The sequence below is a fragment of the Trichosurus vulpecula genome, chromosome 4 (assembly GCF_011100635.1).
Source record: "Trichosurus vulpecula isolate mTriVul1 chromosome 4, mTriVul1.pri, whole genome shotgun sequence".
NCBI classification, from domain to species: domain Eukaryota; kingdom Metazoa; phylum Chordata; class Mammalia; order Diprotodontia; family Phalangeridae; genus Trichosurus; species Trichosurus vulpecula.
In genome coordinates, this window is record NC_050576.1 from 388265057 (window position 1) to 388288839 (window position 23783).

Here is a 23783-nt window from a genome sequence, read left to right on the forward strand (position 1 = left end):
CATTTAACCATCTCCTATGCTCTGTGTGAGGCACATCCTGAACCCCAGTAGTGTTTTGTGCCTCAGCCCCTAACATTGTCTCATTCTCTCCCCACTCACTTCCTCTGCCACCATGGCTAGGACGAAGCAGGCAGTCAGGCTCTTTCTGGGCTGGGTTGAAATGCACTCTGGGCTTTTTTGGTCTCCTGTTGCTCTTAGCCACATTAATAGAAAAGTTCTCATTTGAGTCAGTTTGGTCTCCTGCTATCTGAGATTCCCCTTCTTCCTGTGGGGTAGGAGTGCCCCCATGTCTTTCACTTAATCTCAATCTTTCGTATACTAGCCGGTAGGCTGATAACACTATCCAGCTTTGCCTAGATAGTGATGCCCCTGACTGAATCCCAACTTCTCGTAAACACTTTTCCAAATCCCTAGGATCTCCTCTCCGTAGCCTTGGTTCCCAGTTTTCACAGGGTCCAGCTTTTTTAGCCAATTCTTTTGCTAGGGAGGAATAAAATGGATCCTCCCATCCTGGGATATTCATCTCTTCCTCTGGAATTGTTCTGCTTCTAAATAGAGATCTTATACCTAGCGATCCCATCCTGGTCGCCAAATGTATTAGGAGGGCAGAGTTTATAATCTCAAAGAGGATCATAAACATGTCTGAAACGTTCGGAACCGCCGGATATAAGAAACTCTCAAAGTAGAAGGCAGAAGAATCAAAACATTTATTTAGGCTCCACAGTAACCAACCCATGAACCAGCAACCCCATTTTGATATATTGATCAAAAGCTTCCAGGCCCAATAAGTACGCCTTGAAAGAGTAACCAGGAGGCTACAGAGAAGCATGATTGCGTAAAGCAAAATCATGTTTCCCCCTCTATGGTAATAAGATTACCCACTGGCCTGAAGTCTTTGTTCAGCTTTCTCCCGTAGGTCAGCTCTGCTACTGGCAGCTCCTGCTTCAGCTGTGTCTGTGGCTGTAACTGTAGCTGTAACTGTCGCTGTAACTGTCGCTGTAACTGTCGCTGTAACTGTCTCTGGCTCCAACCGGAAAAGGAAAAGAGGATCTTCAAGCTGTCCTCTCCCCTCTTATAGAGTTTTTGACATCATCAAGCACCGCCTGAACGACCAGGGCCGATTGGTTCTTGACTTGGCCCCTCCCCCTAGCATAGCCGTTAACACCTCCCCTCAGCCAGCCCCATGACTCATCACACAGGAAGTTGTCTGCTTCCTGGAATGCTCTTTGGGCTTCCTGCCCCGGAAGAGCAAGCCACAGTGTCCAGAGGCTCAATGAGGTAAGCTGAGTCATTCAAAGAAAACAAAGGCCATTCTGGCTACACTTAAGCTGAGTCATTCAAAGAAAACAAAGGCCATTCTGTCTACACAACCAGAGGTATATGGATTCTGTGATGACTAACTTTGATAGACTTTGCTCTTCTCAGCAATACAAGGTTCAAAGACAACTCCAAAGGACTCATGATGGAGAAAGCTATCTATATCCAGAGAAAGAACTATGGAGTCTGAATGCAGATTGAGGCACACTTTATGCTCACCTTTTTTTTTGTTGTTGTTTTGGTTTGTTTTTCTCTTTTTTTTTGTTTCTTCTTTCTCATGATTCATTCCATTGGTCATAATTCATCTTTACAACTTGACTATCATATAAATAAGTTTAATGCAAAGTTATATGTAGAAGGCATATCGGATTCCATGCTGTCTGGGGGAAGAGGGTGGGAGGGGGAGGAAGAAAATCAGTAAACTAAAAATAAAAATCTTAATTAAAAAAAAGAAGAAAATTTCAGAAGGAAAGATAAGGAGCCCAGACAAAAACTAAGACTGAGAACCCTACCAGAAGATAAGAATATATCTTAAGCTCTTTGAGGGTAGAGGCTGTTTCTTTTATGTCTTGCTATTGCCAGCACAGTGTCTGGCCCATTTTCTGTTGTTCAGTCATTTCAGTTGTGTCAGACTCTCTGTGACCACATTTGGGATTTCCTTCGGAAAGATGCAGGAGTGCTTTGCCATTTCCTTCTCCAGCTCATTTTACAGATGAGGAAACTGAGGCAAACAGGGTTAATTGACCTGCCCAGGGTCACACAGCTAGTGAGTGTCAGGCCAGATGAGTCTTCCTGACTCTGGCCCCCCCACTCTATTCACTGCTCCACCTAGCTGCCTTGCTTGCCACATATTTAATAAGGGCTTGTTGATTGACTGCATTTTCTGAGATCAGAGAGGTGGGGAGAATTCCCGCACACAAAGAGGAAATGAGGCTTGATTTTTAAAAAGGGAGGCAGCCTGAATACTATGTTGAGATATTAAATACAAATACGTAGTTAAGAATTCTCTTTTTCTCTTTTTTTCATCGTAGATGATCATGGTAATTTGGGGGCAAAATAAGCTTTAGGTTTCATTACTGTGAAGGAACATGAAAAAAAATGCAATGACCCGCTTTCCCGAGGGTGTTGGCTGAAATTAAATATCAATCATCACTTACGATTAATATTTAGATATATTTACTTTGAGGCAACTAGGTAGTACAGTGAATAGAATGCCAGCCATGGAGTCAGGAGGACCTGAGTTCAAATCCAGACACCTACTATCTCTGTGACCCTGGGTAAGTCATTTACTCCTCTTTGCTTCAGTCAGTTCCTCATCTGTAAAATGAGCTGGAGAGGGAAATGGCAAACCACGCCGGTGTCTTTGCCAAGAAAACCCCAAATGGGGTCGCGAAGAGTTGGCTACAACCGATCAACACCAACAAGAAATTTGCTTTATGAATGAAGCAACTACTGGTGAGTACTATATCCTCCACCTTACTCTAGTGGGGGTGAAGTAAGGAAGGGGGATGGAATTCTATGGCTTTCCCTTCAGTTCAGCACTGTCTGCTCCCAGGATTCCTTCCAGATGTGGTGTGGATCTGTAACTGAAAAGGAGCTAGGACGAGTTCCTCCTCTGGTGAAGGGTTTGTCTGGCGGTCACTCAGCTAACCTGGGAGAGGAGGGGTGAAATTACATGAGGGAAATGGAATCAGCTTTCTTTTAGGGAGGAGAGGACTTGGCTAAAGGGGTTCTGGATGGAAGGTCTTCAGAGTCAGAGCAAAGCTCCTGGGACGATGGTGGGGAGGGAGGCTGGAGTTTTCTTTCCCCTTTGCTGTAAGCTCCTAGAGCAGGGAAGTCAAGACCGCCAGATGTGTTTTGGCCCAGACCTGCCAGACTGATACAAGCGATGCTTTGTTCTGTACCAGATTAATACGGATTTTGTTCTGTGAGAAGTTTCCTACGGTGCCTTCTATTTGCTCTTCCTGTACCTGGTGTTTATTCCTGCTTCTTTCCCTGATAGTCCATTTCAACTTAGGGCTTCTTCATTTTGGACTGCTTATTCATTGGTCAAATCACTCAATTTCCCACTCCCAGTTTGGGGAACCAAACCCTTCTGGATAAAAATGTTTCCCTCGTAATATGCTGAAAATGGTCATTTGCCAAGAAGTGTCTCTGTTCATTTTTCTTCCTTTAATTAATCTTCTCCTACAGTGCACTGCACATTCATTATCTTTCTTCCTTCTTGTCAAAATGGGAATAAAACTTGCTGTCCTTTTGACACGGCCTAAAAATCCCGAAATAATCCACAGCCCATGTTGATAATTTTAACTTGCCGTATGCTTAAATGTTGAATTAATTATACATTACAACTTGAACTCCCCAATCTAATTGTATTAGTTCTTTGTTTTCTACTTTGCTTTGTGGAGTACTATGCTTGGCACACTCTTTAACTGAAATATATTATCTTCTTAATCATTAGAGGACCGTGTATTATTCTGTATAATTAACTTGACAGTATTTTCTTCAGAAATTTAATTCATTCCAGATCTTGGTTTCAAAGTGAGATTTGTATGATGCATAATTAACACAACAAAAAAAAATCCCCCAGAAACCCATAACCTTCCCAGTAACTGCTTCCTGAAGAATAAAATTCAAAGCTTCTATGGAGTTCAAGGCTTTGTTTTCAGTGATTACAATATGTATTTATATGTTTGTTGCAGTATGTGACATTCCCCTTTTTGACATATGTGACTACAATGTCTCAAGAGACCAGTGCAAGAAACTAGGATGCTGCTTTTTTAAAGAAGTCTGCTATGAAAAAGCTGTTCCAGGTAACTATCTTATTTAGAGGCCTAAAAGTTGGTCAGCTACAATTAGAAAAGCAACAACTCAGACCCAGATGGGGTTGTTAATTGCCCAGGAAAGCGCCCGTGTTGCATAAAGTTGGAAGCATTTTAGCATTCCCTGGCAAATCCAGTCTGGTCAGTGCATCAAAAGCCTGGCTAGCTTTAAATAATGCTCAGACCTAGCTTGCTTTAAACTCAAATGGTCTGCTGCAATGGTCTTTGTGTGTGGCTGAGGGACAGAGAAGGTATGCTGAAAACTTTTTTTCTATCAACTCCCTCTGAAATCCCAATTTTAAGGGGGCAACACCAAGAATAATTTTCCTTTTGGAGAATTCTGTCAGTTTAAGTGAGGACAGGGGAACTAGGTGACTCATAAAGTAATGAGATGATTAATTTGAGGAAATATTTCAGAAAAACAATTTTCTGATGATGGCAATTTATCATTGTCATTCATCTTACACAAATCCCTAATTTTGTGTGGCTGTTTGGCTGTTCAACTGGAGGTTATATCAAGAAAATCAAAGAGACTGGTCACTGTCTGAAATGCATGTTGTTAAGAAAGACATAGATGTAATTAATAATTACAATGATATGTGACATTTATACAGGATTTTAAAGTTTAAAAAGCACCGTACAGTACCTACATTATCTTATTTTACTTGCACCTAACAAGGTGAAATCCATTAGCAATAAACATAAAAGTCTTATACTGGGTCTAATAAATCAGCTTCATGGTACAAAATGGAAGCAGAATAGTTAGACGTCACATTGTCAGAAAAAGAGCTGGGAATTTTAGTGCAATTAAAGTTTAATAAAAGTCAGCAGTGAGATGTACAGCCAATAAAGGCAATGGAGTCTTGCTTCTAGAAATAAGGAGGTGATAGAGAGTCCCTCTCTAGTCAGCTCTGGTCATACTCCATCTTTACTACTTGGTGTCACAGTTGAAGGACATTGGTAAACTTGAGCGCCATCTAAGCAGAGAGGCCAGCATGGTGAAGGGCCTTGAATCCATGTCACATGAGAATGGGTAGAAGGAACTAGGGAGGTCAGGGGAGACAGTGAAGTTTAAGTCTTTGAAGGCTGTCGTGTGGAAGATGGATTACGGTGGTTTGGTCTGACTCCAGAAGGCAGAAACAAGAAAAGATACAAAGAATGAAATACACACACACACACACACACACACACACACACACACATATACACACACGTATATGTATGTACATATATACACACGTTTGCATACATACACATGTGCATATGGACGTATGCATGTATTTGTGTATGTATATGTATACATATATGTATGTGTATATGTATGTATCATAATGTATCTATCTATAATCTGTATACATGCATATTATGTGTATACTGCATGCATGTATATACAGATATAAATAAGTGTATACGCACATGTATGGGCATACATATGCAATGTACATTATATGTGTGTATATATAAGATATATAGTGTATATATTATATATGTGTACATGGCTAAGCATACATACACACATACACACATACATACACATATACATACATACATACATACATACATACATACATACATACATACATACATATATAGATGCGAGCTGGAGAAAGAAATGGCAAACTGCTCCAGTATCTTTGCCAGGAGAACCCTAGATGGGGTCATGAAGAGTCAGACAGAACCGAAATGATTGAACACCACCACACACACACACACACACACACATGATATATACATATATCATATGTGTGTATGAGATATATAAGATAGAAACTAGGTTTTCCATATATGTATAAATATATGATATATGGAAATGCCCCTTTCTTAGTAATCAGGGCTGTCCAAATATGGACTGAACTGCTACGGGCAGCAGTGGCTTCCTTCTCCTTGAGGTCTTCGTGCAGTGGTAGGATTGCCATTTGGCAGGCATGCTACAATAGGAATTCATTTCAGAAAATATATAGTAGATGGCTGCTAAAGTCCCTTCCAACACTAAAATCTTGTGATTCTCACTTCAACCTCATGAGACAGGAACTACTATGGATGTATATGTAGAAGACATGCAGGCAGCAAACATGAAAACAATATATCAATTAATTAATTCAGTTCAATAAACATTCAATAAGTTCCTATTTCCTGCATTATACTGAGCAAATTTTTGGAGGAAATAGAGAGGCAAAATAACTTCTTCTCTCATGAAGCTTATAAAGGATGCAATGTGTACATAAGTAACAGTAGATATATGAAGAGCAACTACTACCTGTATGATCTTGGGCAAGTCACTCTGGCATCCTTTTGTTCATCGATAAAATGAAGGGGTTAAGTTAGATCACTTTTAAGATCCCATCTAGCTTTAAATCCTATGATAACTTAAAGTTCCATATACATGTGAGAACAAGAGAAGTATGAGGGTCAAGTTGGGAAAGATCCTTTGAAATTGGATGGGTGGAGAAGGAGAAAGGGCAACGAAGGGAGATTTTGTGGAACAGGTAACTGATAAGACACAGGAGCTGTGTCTTAAAGGATGGGTAAGATTTCAGTGGGTAGGAATGCTCAAGATATATATATATATATAAGTCATGAGAAAGAACATGGAGGTGGTAGAGAGTGAGTTAGAGATGAAGGATGGCAAGAGATACAGCATGCTTTTTTCTTGATCTGTGTCGATGGGAATAATGTGAAATAAGCCTGGAAAGGGTAGGATGGTGTTAGATTGTGGAAGGGCTGTAATGACAAGCCACCAACTTTGGATTTTATTTCATAGGCCTTCAGAATAACACTTAAGGGTTTTATGCAGAGAAGTGAGACAGTAAGACCTGTGAATATACATTAATCTGGAAACTGGGTGCAGTATGTATTGGAAGGGGTAGAATATGAAAGTGAGAAGACTAATTATGAGGTTATTGAAATAATCTAGATATCCTGGACTAAATAATTAGTCAATTAATCAGTTAATTAATTAATCAATCAATAAGCATTAAGTTCTTAATTTGTGCCAAAATAATTTTTCGATGCACCGATCAGGTGGTATAACTCCTCTTCTCAAAAACTTGTCAGTTGTTCATATTGCCTATTAGATAAAATTCATATTTCTTAAATTAATGTTTAGAGTCCTCCACAGTCTATGTCTACCTTCCCTTTACAGATTAATGTCACTTTTACTCCCCATAATATGCTCTGTATTCCTGGGGAACTGTCCTACTCGCTGTTCTCCCTGCAACTGAAAATGTTCTTTTCTCCCTCCTCAATTGATTCTAGAACATCTTGTCTTGGTATGTCCTTGGTCCCAATCATATTCTGCCTTATGCCGTACTTAGGGAGACAGCAAGGTTTTTCACTGGCCAAGGCATGACACCTAAGGAAGGTGGTTTAGCTGCTAACAGCTATGTGTAATAGCCAAGAATGTAGATTGGGGTTGGTGGGGGAGAGGAGGAGACTAGAGAAGAACAGTCACCTTGGTTCCTTAGATAAGCAAATGAAGTGATTAAGAAACTGTTAATAACAGAGATTAAATTTAAAAGTGTATCACACATTTTCAAAGAGCTGGTTGTTAAATATTTACTGGCACAGTGAATAGAGTGCCAGGCCTGGACTTAGGAAGATCTGTGTTCAGATTTGACCTGGGTATGTGACTCTAGGCGAGTTTCTCAAACTCTGTTTGTCTCTCATCTCTAAAATGGGGATAATAATAGCACCTACCTTTTCAGGGTTGTTGTGAGGATCAAATAAGATAATGATTGTAAAGTATTATAAAAGGAATTAATTAAATGGGATCAAATGAGATAATGATTGTAAAAGTATCATAAAAAAGTAATTAATTAAATAGGATCAAATGAGATCATGATTGTAAAGTATCATAAAAAAGTAATTACTTAAATGGGATCAAATAAGATAATGATTGTAAAGTATTGTAAAAATTAAATAGGATCAAAATAAGATAATAATTGTATAGTATTGTAAAAATTAAATACTGTAAAAATGAGCATAATTCCTGGAACATTGTAAACTCTATATAAATATTAGCTGTTATCCTCCTCTTCCTCATCTTTGTGTATGTTATCTTTTCTTATTGGAATGTAAGCTGAGGGCAGCTAGGTGGTACAGTGAGTAGAGCACAGGCCTTGGACTCAGGAGGACCTGAGTTCAAATCCAGCCTCAGACACTTGACATACTAGCTATGTGACCTTGGGCAAGTCACTTAACTCCAATTGCCCTGCCTTCCTCCTTCCAAAAAAAAAAAAGGAATATAAGCTGTTTGAGGGCAGGGAATGCCTTCCTTTTTATGTTCATATCCCCAGCATTTAACATAGCGACTTGGAGTATATAATATGTACTTAATAAATGCTTTTTCATTCATTCATCCTTCTCTTTCACTTTGTATTAGTCTTATCCGTTTCCTTTAAATTCATCCTAGGGAGTCTGCATGCTAGGGGCTTCCTTCTTCCTCAGTCAGGTAGGATGATAACAGCACTTTCCTCCCAGGGTTGTTGTGTGGATCTAATGAGATAATAATTGTAAAGCACTTAGCACCATGCCTGGCACATAGTAGGTGCTACATAAATGTTAGCTATTATTATAGTGTGTTATATATATATATATATATATATATATATATATATATAAATATTATTATCTTGACATTGCAAGGATATTCATGGAATACGTGGGCTATCCATCAGTTACGTGGCCATCTTCTTTTTCTCTAATGGTGTCTTTGATAACAATCTTTTGCTTTTCCTTAGTGATTTCTACTCTGTACTGCATCACACCCTGTCCGTGCTCACCACATGAGCCCCCTTCTATGGCCCTTTGGATGATCTTCGATTTAAATTTTTGGAGAACCATAGTATGCCGTGACTTGTAGCCATAGAAAAAAGCCAGAACAATATTGGTGTTGAAGAGATAGGCCTTTGTTTCAGGGAAAGGCTCCATCTGTCATTAAAATAGCTGTTGCCATTTTCCAAAGGCAATCCGGTCTTTGCTATACTTCTTGTTCGATCGTAGGCCCAACTCATTGTCTCTTGGCAGCTTCCTAAATCCTACAGGATGGCAGCTGGGTGGTGCAATGGATAGAGTATGGAGCCTGGAATCACGGAGACTCATCTTCCCGAGTTCAAATCTGGCCTCAGACACTCACCAGTTATGTGACTCTGGGCAAGTCACTTAACTCTTTGCCTCAGTGTCCTCATTTGTAAAATGAGCTGGAGAAGGACGTGGCAAACCACTTCAGTATCTTTGCCAAGAAAACCCCAAATGGGGTCACGAAAAATCTGACATTACTGAAAATGACTGAACAATAATAACAGAGACGAATTCTATAGTTTGCCCATCCAAACATAAATTGTAGTCTGGAAAAAAATTGTAGAAATTTTCATCCACATGTTTTGTTAGCGTGAACAGTTTTGAGTCATTATGGATCTCATCCTGCAGGCTCTTCAGTGTTTGGGGGCTTGACAAGTACTATTGTTGAAAGGAAAATTCTTCATTTGGGTTTCCACTCTGATTAGCAGGGCAAAACTCAGGACAAAGAGAATTAAAAGCATCTTATTATAAGTACGTCAAGGTAGCAACACATTGACTTCCTGGTCGCCAAAGATCAGCAGTGACTTCGAGGTAGGGATAGCTTTTATAGGTAACTTTAAGGCAATTTAGATGGGTCCACCTCAGCAGAAGAGGTTGGGCCTTTGCATCTCAATTCTTCCCCAAGGTAGCAAGAACATGACAATTTGCAGGTAGCAGCATGCGGCAAAAAGTGAGTGATACAAAAAGCTGCAGATTTGGTATCTTCTTTCCCACCAGAGATTCCCCCAACACTGGTCGATAAGTAGGGCTGGGAACAATGGGATGCTGGGTCAACATAACTCTTTTTGCACTTAATAGTATTTTATTTTTTTCCAATTACATGTAAAGATAGTTTTTGACGTTCATTTTTTTGTAAGATTATACATCAGCATAACTTTCAACACTGTCACCACAATGTCACATAGCAGCATCTGGAGGACCTCAGCAGTCCCAGGGAATCCTTCCTCAACTTGGCTCACGTTCTGGATGTACTTTATAACAGGCAAACTCCTTTGCTGAATATTATACCTCTAACGATGACGATAATGATGATTAGAAGGTCCGTGAGTGGATATCTCTGCTGTGTAGCTTTCACAGGAATTTATGTAATTTTTATATATGTTTGAGAGACACCTCAGTGGAAGAGAGCCTGTAAATTCACATTTTTTTCTGCAGGTGTCTCGGTGGCATGGTGGATAGAATGTTGATCTGGAGTCAGGATGACCCGAGTTCAAATCCTGCTTTGGACACTTAATAGCTATGTGAACTTGGGCAAGTCACGTAACTTTACTCTGCCTCAGTTTCTTTAGTTGTAAAATGGAAATATAATAGCACCTTTCCCCTAGGGTTGTTGTGAGGATAAAATAGGATATTTCTAAACCATTTCATAAATGTTAAAGAGCTATATAAATGCTAGCTATTATTATTACCGAATCAACTGCTTTTTAAAAAAAATAAACATAATAGAATCTTTTATTCTCTAAGACTAAGAAAAAAACACTATCTGCTTTCTTACTCCCATAAAGGAGTCCTCACCTCAGGGGCCAGGCTCTTTAGAACATAGAAGAACCAGTTGGTTAATTAGTCCTGTTAGGCATTGTTTGCTTTTTGTTTATTTATTTATATGCATATCTATCCATCCATCCATCTATCTATCTATCTATCTCTCTGTCTGTCTGTCTATCTATCTATCATTTCCTGCTCAGTGTTTCTGTCCCAAGGCTTTATCTGACTTAGGGTTAGAAAATCCATCTGCCTCTTACTTAATTTTCAGTTGCCAATAATATTCCATTATATTCATAAGGGGGATGTCCTAGTGAGACTTTAGCAAAAGCCAAAGGTCTGCAAAGGCTAAAACATGAAAACGTTGAAAGGTAAGAGAAAAAACTTTGAGTTGCAAAATACACATTCCCCACTTTAGGAAATGGGGTGTTATTGTTCTGTTGTTCCAGTCATGTGCTACACTTTATGACCCCATTTGGGTTTTTTTTTGGGCAAAGATGCTGGAGTGGTTTGCCATTTCCTTCTTCAGTTCGTTTTATAGATGAGGAACTAAGGCAAATGGGCTTAAGTGACTTGCCCAGGGTCACACATCTAGTAAGTATCTGAGGCCAGATTTGAACTTGGGGAGATGAGTCCTCTTCCTTCCAGGTCCTGTACTCTATCCACTGTGCCATCTAGCTGCCCCTCTAATTGAGTCCACTAGCTAATTACTAAGAGAAGTACACCAATAGGGGATTGTAAACTAGTAGGAGGGGAGCCAAACACAGAATTACTCCTAGAATTCTGAGAGTAGTAACAGCTACCATTGGGGGAGATAGAAGGGAATTGGATGAGTAAATTCTAAGGGGGCTTTACACATTCGCATACTGTAATTTGTTCAGCCATTCTTCAGTCGATGGGCATCCTCTTTGTTTCCAGTTCTTGTCTACAACAAAAAGAGTGATATAAATATTTTTTGTGGACGTAGTGCTTTTTCCTCTTTTTATAAATCCCTTTGGGGGTATAGACTTAGTAGGGATATTACTGATTCAAAAGGTTTGCAAGTTTAGTGACTTTTGGGCATATATCCAAATTCCTTTCCAGAATGGCTGGACCAGGGGCAGCTAGGCGGCGCAGTGAGTAGAGCACCAGCCTTGGAGTCAGGAGTTCAAATCTGGCCTCAGACACTTGACACACTTACTAGCTATGTGACCTTGGGCAAGTCACTTAACCCCAATTGCCTTGCCTTCCTCCCTCAAAAAACCCCAAAACAACCAAAAAACACAATGGCTGGATCAATTTATAGCTTCACGAACAGCAGTGTACCAGTGTGCCTGTCCTCTCATAGTCCCTCCAACAACTTTCATTTTATTTTTTTTTCATTTTTGCCAGTCTGATGGGGGTAAGGTAGAACTTCAAAACTGTATTAGTTTGCATTTATGAAACTTTTGTCCACATAGATTTTATTGCTTAGATTTCTTCCTTTGATAAATGCCATGTCAAATCTGTTTACCATGTATCTACTGGAGAATGACTCACTTTTCATATTTGTATATGGGTGTCAGACTTTTATCCTATAAACTTGCTCAGTTAACTGTTTCACTTATGATTTCAATTGCATTGATTTAGTTTGTACAAAACCTTTTCAATTTTATGTAATCAAAATTGTCCGTTTTATTTTCTATGATCCTCTCTGTCCCTTGTGTGACCATGAAATCTTCCCCTACACAGAGATCAGAGAGGTATTACCAAGTTGTTTATGATGTGATCTTTTATATCTATGAACCTTTCCTTTTACAGATGATGAGGCTTAAGTCCTAGAGAAAGAGAATATGGGAATTAAATGACTTATCCAGAGGCACACAGCTAGTAAGCAGCAGAGCTGAGATTTGAACCTAAGTCCTCTGACTCCAAATTCAGTCGTTTCACCATTGAAATTATACCATGCTGCTATGTGAATGAAAGCACGTTAAACAGGTCTTCTGTCTGGGTTTTTGTAGAGAGTTCCACCCATCGGATTGAACATGTATTGGCAGCTTCTTCCAGATAAAACCTATTCTTTCACTCCTATGTAAATAACACACAGCTTTAATGTGAAATCACAAGCAACAAGGGACTGATTTATTTAAAGAAGCTTTTTACATTTTAGGCCCACTAAGGGATGCGCTTTATTGTTTGTGCTCCAAAATGCCATTAATGGGACTTATTCCAAAGTACAAGCTGGAGTTAACTAGGGTACTATGGGATGTTATTTTGGGACCAAAACACTCTGGTCTTTGGATTTTTTTTTCTATTTTTTTTCTTAGGCAAAACACTTTTCAATATTTAAAAAGCAACAGATGCTTGAAACCCAGGCTACTTCCTTTCCATAATGAAGTTATGGTTCTGCTTTCCATTTGCTGGATGCTATTCTCCCTGGTGCTTTAGTTGATTTCTAGAACTAATTGAACTGTTCAAAGTAATAATCACTGCTATAGCAATATAACCACGTGGTGTTTGATTCAGAAATCAGTTCCCAGGGGAAAATGGATGTTTTTTATTCCTGCTAATCATCCTGGATTCTGGGCAGATGGGCCATCTTGCAATGGCTGGCACATATCATAGCATAGAAGACGCTGTTATATTACAATGCACACTTAAAGAGAAGTTTACTTAGCCGCTTTGGCCAGTAGGTGTGTTACAAATTTAGTCTTTTTCTCTCTAGGGACTTTTAGGAGCATAGGAACAACAACTACCACCAGAAAAACAACTCATCACTTCCTTAAAGTTTTCGGTTACTGGGATTGGAAGGAAGATGAGGTTTTTGTTTTTTTTTCTTCTTGTCATTCTTATACAAAACTAATGTTAATTTCCTCTACATCAGCCTGGTTTTATTATATGGGTTGTGTGTAATAACACCGTTCTTAATGGTCAAACCACTTGTGGGAGAAGCCTGGGCACCAGGCCCTTGGTTGAAGAATTTGCTAATGTGCCCTCAAATTCTTTTCTTTAACATCTCTATTATTCAAGGCTGGGAAAGAAGCTTTGTGCTGTATAAGTCATAGTATGCAGTGACAGGGTATCATGAGTTCACTGTGTGCATAATTCTATGTTATGAAAACCTTTCACTAAGTTCTTAAATTGACTCGTTTGAAATGAGCATTGTATCACGCCTTAATCAAAACTTGCATTAGAACTTGCAAAATTGGCATAGAGTATCAAGGACAGGGGAAGGGAAATATAAGCTTTTGACCCACCCTTATTGTCCAACTCTGGCTTATAGTACGGTGTTTGGTAAATGACCTCGTTCAAGCATTTGTTTCCAGTTTTTATGTGGACTTTAGAATCATAAAAGGGTAGAGTTGGAAGGGATATCTGAGTTCTTTTTAATGCAACCCTTACATAAAGCATGAATCCTTTAGGCCACCTTCCCACTATGGAATCCTATGTTTGCTAAGATATAATCGCTATCTTTTGGGGAGAATAAAATTAGGGTTAGGGTTAATTGATTCTTACATCAATACAAAAATGATTCTTACACCAATAACTCCTTTAGTAATCAGTATTATCTTAAAATCTATTTATTAAATGTAATTATTTTTATGTGATATTATATAAATAATACACAGAGTAAACTGTACTGCAGCGTAATCCCAAATGTCCAATTCTACAGCAATCTTAAATGTAGAATTGTACATTTCATTTTCGTGTTTGCAATCAAATGTAGGATCACTGTAATCTATGAACATATGATTAAAAAATAACACTAGTCTTGGAATCAGAATCCTGGATCTGCCACTTCCTGGGCTGCGTGACCTCAGGGTCGTAATTAGCTTCTCTGAGCATCACTTTCCTCATTTGTGAAAAGGGGTAAATGATACCTGGTCACAGGGTTTTGGGAGGAGAAGAACTTTGTGAATCTCAAAATGACGATACTATCTGTAGAACGTACTTCACAGGTTTGTCATGATGATCAAATGAGATAACGGATGACTAGCCCCAGGGACACTCTCTTTCATATGTAGGCCCCACAGAAAATCTTTGCTGGGTATAAAGGGGCTTCTCTGTGGGTCAGTACCCATTCAAATGTGCAGCTCCTAAGTCCCGGCCAATACCTTTTACCAGCCAGAGGGACACCTTAGTTTAACTGAAGGACATTTAATTAGGATAACAGAGTGATGAGAAAGTTCCTTCGATTCACAGATGAGGGACGCTCTCCCACAGGTTATCAAACCACCAATGTGGAAGAGAACAGATAAATAGGAATCACGTGTGAGAGGAACAAACCTAGGGATCGTATGTGGCCAGGACATATATGATACAAATGATACAAACACAGGATCCACATGTGGAGAGGTACTACTACAGGAAACGTGTGGCTAGGGAAACTCAATTGCTTCCGCTCCCTTCTGAATTTCATTGTTCTTTATTACTCTGCTGATCAGTTTGCTGGTCTCATGGTCACTGATGGGCACGTCACATCTTCTGGACATTGAATCTCTAGTTAAAGTTGGGCACTGCTCCAGTGGTCACTGCTGGATGTCCCTTAGCATATCTCTGCTTCCAGCTTCTGAGCATTATCTTTTTAGGACTACCTGATGGCCATCTCAGCTTTTTTCTGCTACAGTTTGGTAAATGGAAAGCCTTATTATGCGGATAAGGTCATTAAATGCACTCTAGGCCACCACTGGCTAAAGGCCTCAATTGTTCCTTCATCCTTATATGACTGAAAGCTATGAATTATTACTGAGAGTCAATAGAAAAAAAAGTAAATTTTCCCCTTTTTTTGGAGGGGGGAAAGCAGGACAATTGGGGTTAAGTGACTCACCCAAGGTCACACAGCTAATAAGTGTGTCAAGTGTCTGAGGGTGGATTTGAACTCAGGTCCTCCTGACTCCAGGGCCCGTGCTCTACTCACTGCGCCACCTAGCTGCCCCCAAAAGTAAGTTTTCCCAAGAAATTTAATCAAGAAGGTTAAAATTAGCTGATAATAATGATAACAGTAACCAGAGTTTACATCGAATTTTAAGTTTTGTAAATTGCTATACATGAGTTACCTCATTTGATGCTATCCTGTGAGGTAGGTGCTATTATCCCATTCTACAGATGGGAAAACAGGCTGAGTGGTTAATTTACTTGCCTCAGAGCTACATAGCTAATAAGTATATGAATCAGAAGGTTTTCCTTTCTCCACTTCAAGGCTGTATTTCTATACTACCTAGATGAGAACCAAAAGTACAGCAGGACAGAAAATATGGTGGGAATTGGAATGAAAATGTGAGACGCTGGGGATATCCTGTTCTGTTCAAAGATTTATTTTCAAACTTTGGATGGTGATAAATTGAAATTATTTTCCAGCTTATGTCCAAGGACTTATCGCCTTGATAATTATCATCCTGGGAGTCTTCATTATCTATGTAATGTACAGGTCAGTTTGTTTTTAAAGCCTTTTTCAAAGTTATATTTAGGACTTGGAGTACAGTGAAATAATTGGGAATGATGATTCTGAGGTCCTTTCTCCCTCTGACTCAATGATTGTATGATTCCCCACCCTCTCTAACACTATTCTTGCTGCTGGCACACCTTCTCTTCCCCATATTACTTTGGATTTTGCAGTGGTATAGGAGAAGCTCACCACTACAGTCCTTGTCTCAATGGCCTTTCTTAGACTTTTGCAGGATTTTTACCATCGTTCAGGCCATTGTCCAGGCTTGTTCTCCTCAAAAACCCAATTCACATTCAAGCTTATGGCTTATTGTCCTAGCTCCACTGATCGTTCATTTGCAATCAACCTAGCATTTGCCCTTCAAGTCCCAACCCTGCTGAGGGCCTAATGCTCTCTAGTGACTGAGGCTCCATCTTGTCACATAGCCTTCTCCTGCATCTGGCTTCCTGGCTTCCACCTTTCTTCTCTCCCCTTCAGATCTCATTCTAGCAGCTGAGAAGCTCTTTTCCTCCATTGGTGAACCTAGTTGTCAGATGAAATAGGAGTGATGAGGATGGGAGAGCAGCAGGGAAAGGAAAAGGTTGAGTGATGCTGATGGGTGCTTCAGAGTATTCACCCACGAACCATAGAATTATGGACCTGGAGAGGCACTGGACCAAAATGGAAGAAATCTCCCAAATCTGACCAGTTAGTGTTCTCCCTTGTCCCCCTAAACCTCTTACCCAAGAACTGCTTATTGAGGCAATGAATATTCATGTAACACCAGGCACATTGTTTATCATGTGCCATATGATACTCAGGGAGGGCATTTTGTTACTGAAAGGAGTCCAGGGCTTTTTGGCCAGGTGTCGATCTCTTGGATGGGCTGCATCTACATTTCAGTCTGACTGCACACCTATGTCCAAACGATTGATTAGTTATTGCTCTTTGATGGGGAAGAATGCCTAAAAACCTACACCAAGCATTCTGACTACCTTGTCATGATTCCTAAGCACTCTGTCCTGAGTGATATCCGAGGCAAGGCAGTATAGTGAAAAGAAAACTGGATTGTAAGGACCTTTGAGTTCCAGCCCCAGTCCTCCTATTAATTAGGGTTTATCTTAATCTCTCATTGTCTCATTTTCAATGTCTGTGAAACGAGAGGATTGGAAGCTTGGATTTAGATGGATTCTGTTGATTGGACTCCAAACCTGTGAAGTGCTATGATTCCAAACCCGGTTAGGCATAAATAATTTCAGCTAACTTGTTGTCTACTTGTCCCTGGCCCCTGCATTTCCCTACTATTCTGTTCTAGAGTGGAAGGGGAAGCACAGTAAAGAAATATAACAAGCCTAAACCCCCAAAAGGCAAAAGGCAGTGTGCAACCTTGTTTTCCCAAGATTTCTACTGTTTCATAATTCTTCTGAACTCTTCTGAAGTCACAGTTAGTTATAGCATTTTAGAACTGTACTGAGCCTTTAGTTCAATCTCATTTAATAAATTAATAAGTGGAGGCCTAGGGATATTATGTGACTAATAGTAGAATATAAGCTCCTTGAAGGCAAGGACTGTTTTCATCTTTGTCTTTGTATCCCCAGCCCCTAGAACTATGTTAAGTATAAAGTAGGCATTCCCTAAGTTCATGTTACATTCTAGAGAATGTAATCTCTTTGAGTTCAGGGACTGTTTCATTAATGTTTTTATATTCCAGCAGTGCCTGGCTCATAGTAGCACTTAACTATTTGGGGGGTGGGGGTATGAGTTGTTTGATCATTTGTTGAATTTAGTTGAATAAAATTTGTCAGCAGAATTGAAACCGGAATTCAGTTCTTTTGCCCCCCAGTCTGGTGACCTTTCCATTATACTGTGTTGTTGCCATTACTCTGATGATTTTAAAATTATAATGAGAAAAAAGGGTCATTTATTGATTTATTCATTGGTGTTAAACAAAAAAAGAAAATTTAAAGTCACAGAGTTGATGTCTCTCACTATTGGACGGTGAAATGAGGGGATGGATTGGTAATCCATTGAAGGTTCGGATTATCTGATTTCTGTGATTGAAATTCAAAATACTATTTTTATCAGAGCTGTACAGGGCAGAAGTAAAAAACCTCGCAAGCTGTATGGATCTCATCAAAAGAAGAACAAGCCAAGGCCCAAGAGCACCACAGGGAATCGTGACGTATCTGATGAAGAAGGTACTAAGTTACTGTGCATAGAAATCAGAGAGTTCTAGAATCTCAGTTCCGAGAGATCCTCATAAGTCATCTGGCTCAGAGGCCTTCCCAAAGCATGAATCTCCACCACAATACTGCCTAGGTGTGGTTCTGATCAGAAATGAAATAGAAGAGAGAACAGTCCAACAGATACACTGGTTTTTAAACAAACATGACGATCCTCTTTGTTAATTTGGCTGACCTAATTGGTCCCTCTCTCCCCTGAAATGCATAATCTATGATTTTCAAAGGTAACAGCTGCTCTCAACTTTTGTTTCCTTCTATTCTATTCCTTTGCTGTAAAAACCTTTTTGGTGACAACTTATAAACATGACTCGCTGAACCAAGAGAAGAAAAAACTGACGGCTGGCAGTGAGAAACTGAAGCAAGAGATGTCTGACGACGAAGGTACTAAATCCAACTGTATATAAATTATAGAAGCCTAGAGTTTCATTGTTGAAAGGGAGTTGATTGGCCATAGAGCTCAAGTCCCTCCGCAATGCACTAATCCCCTTTGGAATATTCCTTGTGAGGTATAGACATCATGCCTTTGATCAGGAATGAAACAGTAGGTAGAAAAGTAAACCAACAGACAACACTAGTTTTTAGGCAAATACAATGATTCTGTTTACAAATTTGGACAGTAGTCTATTTGTTCTCTTTCTCTGTCTTTGTCTCTCTCTCTGTCTCTGTTTTTGTCTCTGTCTCTATTATTCTCCCCTAAAGTGGAAAGTCTAGTACTATAGAATGGTAAGTTTCATTCTCAACTTCCATGAAACCCACTATGATGATGGGATGGAGCTTCTTAGGACTTAGTATTTATATGCATAATCCCCCCCTTTCCCTTTTAACAGAAATTGACTCCTTCCCTCCAATGTTGCTGCTTCTTACTACAAAACTCTCCTTGGTTTTAAGGAAATCTTAACGAGGAATTAAGATAACTGTCATTGAATTTATTACAGTGGCCGAAGGGTACAGTGAATGGTGTGGAGGGATTAAGTACTCTTTCTTTGACTTTGAGTCAATGGAGTTTCAACACCTTTGAAGGCCTTGAAAGGACCCTTTGTTTCTCCTAAACTTTAACTCCAGTGACCTGTCAAGGGGCCAAAAACATGAGGAGAACAAACCCTGTATTTTTCCTCCTCGATATTTTTTTAAAATGAGGATGAAAATACACAAATGACATATTATTTGTGGCTTAAGTTCAAATGAAAGCTTCATTGACAAGACCTGAACTCTTCAGTAAAATCTTTCTTCTATTAGCAAAATGTTGAATTATACTTTTGAGAGACACTGGGTTTAACTGGAATTCTGGGATGTCTGTGATTGGTGCACACACAATACTTTCAAGAAATGAATTTTGACAACTTTCACTAATTAAACAATATCTTTGTAGGAGAGTATATTTCCTTATGAGTATATTACATTTATGTATTTCATCTGAGATACTCTTCTTTGCTATTCGTGTATCTTTGGAATAACAATAATGGCTGACACTTATTGAAAACTTTAAGGTTTGCAAATCCCTTTACTTATGTTTATTATCTCATTTGAGTCTATGATTTTGTCATCATCACACAAGCTGGCTGAACATGTGGGGAACAGTTGCTTGTGGTGACTGGGAAATCTCACCTTAACTATTACTTCTGGATTCAAAATCCTCTCATTATCTCTGCCCCTACCTACCAGAAATGCTTTCCTTCCTGCAGCTGTTGATCTTTTGTTTTAATTATCATTAATTAATTAATTATTAATTTAGTGGCATAATTAAATTAAATAATTAATTAATGATTATTTTAATTAATAGCCAAAGAGGGTAATGGCGACAGTATCAGACATGGAATGGTAGCAGAAGATTTCTCTACTATTCTCTTTTTGGAGAGAAAATCAGGTAGTTCTGTGGCTTAGCGTAACCCTCTCCTTTCCTGATGTTGTAGTAGTAGGGAGTTATTCACAGCATTTCTAGGGAAGCTGCTGACCTCACCCCCCAGTCACCCTGCGTGCTGGTTTTGACTCTGGGCCCTGACTTAACTATTATCAATGAATCAGCAGGATGTGACTTCTGAAATCAGCTTATTTTGAACTGGTCTTATGGACCTGCCAATATGCAGGAGAGGGAGGAGGGAACTCTTTATGATTACAAGCTAAGGTTGGAGAAGGCATAGTGATCTCTGCATTCTGTGGATGTTCATTACCTTTCACTTAGCCTCCTCTCTCTCTCTCTCTCTCTCTCTCTCTCTCTCTCTCTCTCTCTCTCTCTCTCTCTCTCTCTCTCTCTCTCTCTCTCTCTTTCTCGCCTCTGAGATTTCCAATGTCCTTAACCACTGGTGCCCCACTTCTTATAACTAGCACCCTGTAGACTTTGTCCTGGCATCTTCACCTCCATCCCCTATCCCACTTACAGCTGTGAAACAAAACAGCTTAGTTGTCTAAGCATGCATCTAATAAAACGAATGGTATTATAACTCTGCACCCACTGAAAGCATTTTGTCTAGAGAAGACTGGAGGGATCCTATTCAGTAACTAGTAGAAGGATTTGGAAATGGTAAGCACTCTGTGTTTCCTAGAATGCAGGCAGATGCACACATAGCTGGATTCCTTAATGATGTACCTTTTTTCCTAGAACAGTTTGCTCTGCCTGTGTCCCTGTCTCTCAGAAGAGGTCCTCATCTTCCCTGCTAGTGAAATATTCTGGTTATATTACACCTTAATCAAGTGAGGCTTTCACTGGGGTGCCCAGATGGGTTGATGTCCTCCCTTTTTTCTTCATGTTCTGGGATGAAGGAAAACCTGCTGCTTTAGTGTTTATTTGTACCTGAGGTGACATCCTTCTCTCCCCTTACCCCTGCCCCCAAACCCTTAACGCTTATAATCTTTAGGATGTTATTTCACAGCTGAAAGGGACTCCAGGAATTCAATTTTTTTGGATGCTCTGCTTTTCTGGTAGGATTTGTTTGATTTTCCACGTAGCTACACACCTTAGAATTCTTGCAGCCTTCCTAAAACAGTCCTTCAGTTGCTTTTCACCATAGCTGCTACTCCAAAGCTCAGGATTCTTCAGGAACCTTAGAGTCTGAGGAACCACAGGTTTGGTCTGTTCCTTAATTACCAGCCTCTAGCTTATTGAAACCAGCGGGGCTGCATCCACAACCAAGCCCTCAGCCAGCCAGCTTCCATCCCCAGGATAGCCTTGACTGGCTCCCTGGGTGGGTTCTGCAGCTTCTCTAGTCTGTCCCTTCTGATGAAGTCCCCCCTTTAAAATACCTCTCTTTTTTTTGTCCCCAGTCAATTGTGAAATGCCATGTCCTTCACTTGCAGATCATGATTCTCATCAAATAGTTCTGTCCCAACCAAGTTAATGTGACCCTCTAAGGATACAAAGAGTCAGAAACATTCCCTTTATAATCATGGCATCTTAACCAAAGGCATTGTCATTGACCAGTAGATAGAGTACTGGACCTGGATCCAAGAAATCCTAGGTTCACATCCTCCTGTTGACACTAAATAATTCTGGGCAAGATAGTTAAACTCTCCAAATATCATTTCCTCCTTTATAAAAAGGGAGTAATATTTATAGTATCCACTCCTAGAGCAGCTAGGTCGCTGAGTGGGTGGATGGCTGTCCGGAGTGAAGAAGACCTGATTTCAAATCTGGCTGCAGACATTTACTAGCTGTATGACCCCAGACAAGGCGCTTCACCTCGATTTGCCTCAGTTTCCTCAACTCTGAAATGAGGATAGTGACAGCATCCACCTCACAAGGTGGTTGTGTGGATCAGATGAGGCAATATTTGTAAAATGCTTAGGACAGTTCCTGGTCCATCGTAGGCTCTGGTTTTTCCCTTCTCCCCAAGGATCGTTGTGGGAATCAAATGAGAGATTGTGGAAAGTACCTTGAATAATTCAAAGTGCTTTATTATTATTATTATTCTATAACCTTGATATTTCACTGTGCCAGCCTGGGGCAGCAAGACCAATTGAGTGGCACCCTAGACCTGTGGTGCGCTTCCCCAGTATCAGCCATGCCTGTGAAGGTGACGATATATTTCTTAAGGGGATGATAGATATTTTGAATCTATGGCACTCTTTGTATAGCAGATAATTTCTTTCTCCAAATTAATTTACAGTGGATAGTGTGCTGGATTTGGAGTCAGGAAGACTCTTACTAGCTGTGAGACCTTGGGCAAGTCATTTAATCCCTGTCTGCCTCAGTTTCCTCATCTCCCAACTACCTCACAGGGTAGCTGTGAGGACCAAATGAGTTAACATCTGTAAGCCACTTTGCAAACCTTAAATCACTAAATAAAAGCGAGCTATTATAACTATTTTCATATCTGCTTTACAGCTTAGTGGATCAAGGTCTTTGTTAATACAGGGATGATGAATGTGTTCTGATATTTCTACTGTACCCCTAAGGACTTGAGCCCATCCCACCCTCACAGGGAACATTTTACAAAATCTTTTATAGGTAGCAGTGATGGAAAGAAATGAGAGTTTCCTTTCTTGGGTGGCTTAATGATGCCAACTGAAAAGCAATCACCACCCAAACCTTTTGTCTCCATTCCACTGGCACAGATATGGTTGTGTCTCCATGGGGGAGAAGGGTGGATAGGGCAAAAGGAACCTAATCAGAGTTGACAAAGAAACTGGCAATGCCCCAGGTTTGTACTGAGATCCAGAGGGTTCCTTAGTAGCGCTGATCATATCATTTCTTGGTTAATGAAATATTTGCCCATCTTGTGGCACATAGAGATGTTCCTAAGACTTCATGAGATCTGGGTCTGCTGATTATTGTGACTGAAAATTGCTTTTGCCTCTTTTTGTTGTCATCTAGTTATATTGACATTGCCGGTTCAGGAAGAAGAGTTGGAATAAAGGGACACGATAAAACCGAGGAGGAAATAGCCAGTAGTGATGATTAAGGGACAATTTCTTTGGCAGGTCAGGTTCCATTATTTTATATGATCGAGATGTCGTTTCATCTGGAAAAAGAATATAAATGTTATTTTTCAAAGCACTATTTGTGATGCATTTTCTTATTTGATTCTATCTATATTTTTTTGTGGGGGGAGGAATAGAGAGAGGGAAGGAAAGAAGGGGAGAGAGAGAAATGAAAATAAATTTATTAAACACTTACTGTGTGTCCAGTACTGTGTATGACAAATGAAAAGTCTGAGAGACATAATTTCTGAGTAATTAATAATTTGCTAATTATGGCTAGCAAATAATTAATAGACTGAGGCCAGTGGTTTTCTCTCATAAACAAAAGACCACCCCTACCCCACCCCGCAACACTGAATGCTTTAAAAGCCTTTGGTAAAGGGAGTGTACTTGAGAGTGGAAATCAACTCTGATTGGTTAATAATCATTGAGGGGGTGGACATATTAATGAGGTGGTGGGCAAAAAGTCTTCACCTCCTCCTTCTGAGAACATCATCCAATCATGAAACTTCTCCACCTTCAGCAATCTGGAGAAAAGAATCT

At 39.7% G+C, this 23783-nt stretch overlaps 1 protein-coding gene across 1 annotated transcript; it reads left to right on the top strand.

Annotated features, from left to right (window-relative positions):
* Positions 1-2884: 2884 nt before the first annotated feature.
* On the top strand, positions 2885-23174 carry TEX29 (testis expressed 29). The gene is made up of 6 exons (XM_036755794.1): positions 2885-2942; positions 4020-4130; positions 16017-16086; positions 18169-18281; positions 18648-18707; positions 23134-23174. The coding sequence occupies exons 1-6, from the start codon at positions 2885-2887 to the stop codon at positions 23172-23174; spliced, it is 453 nt and encodes a 150-aa protein (XP_036611689.1).
* The last annotated feature ends 609 nt before the right edge of the window (positions 23175-23783 follow it).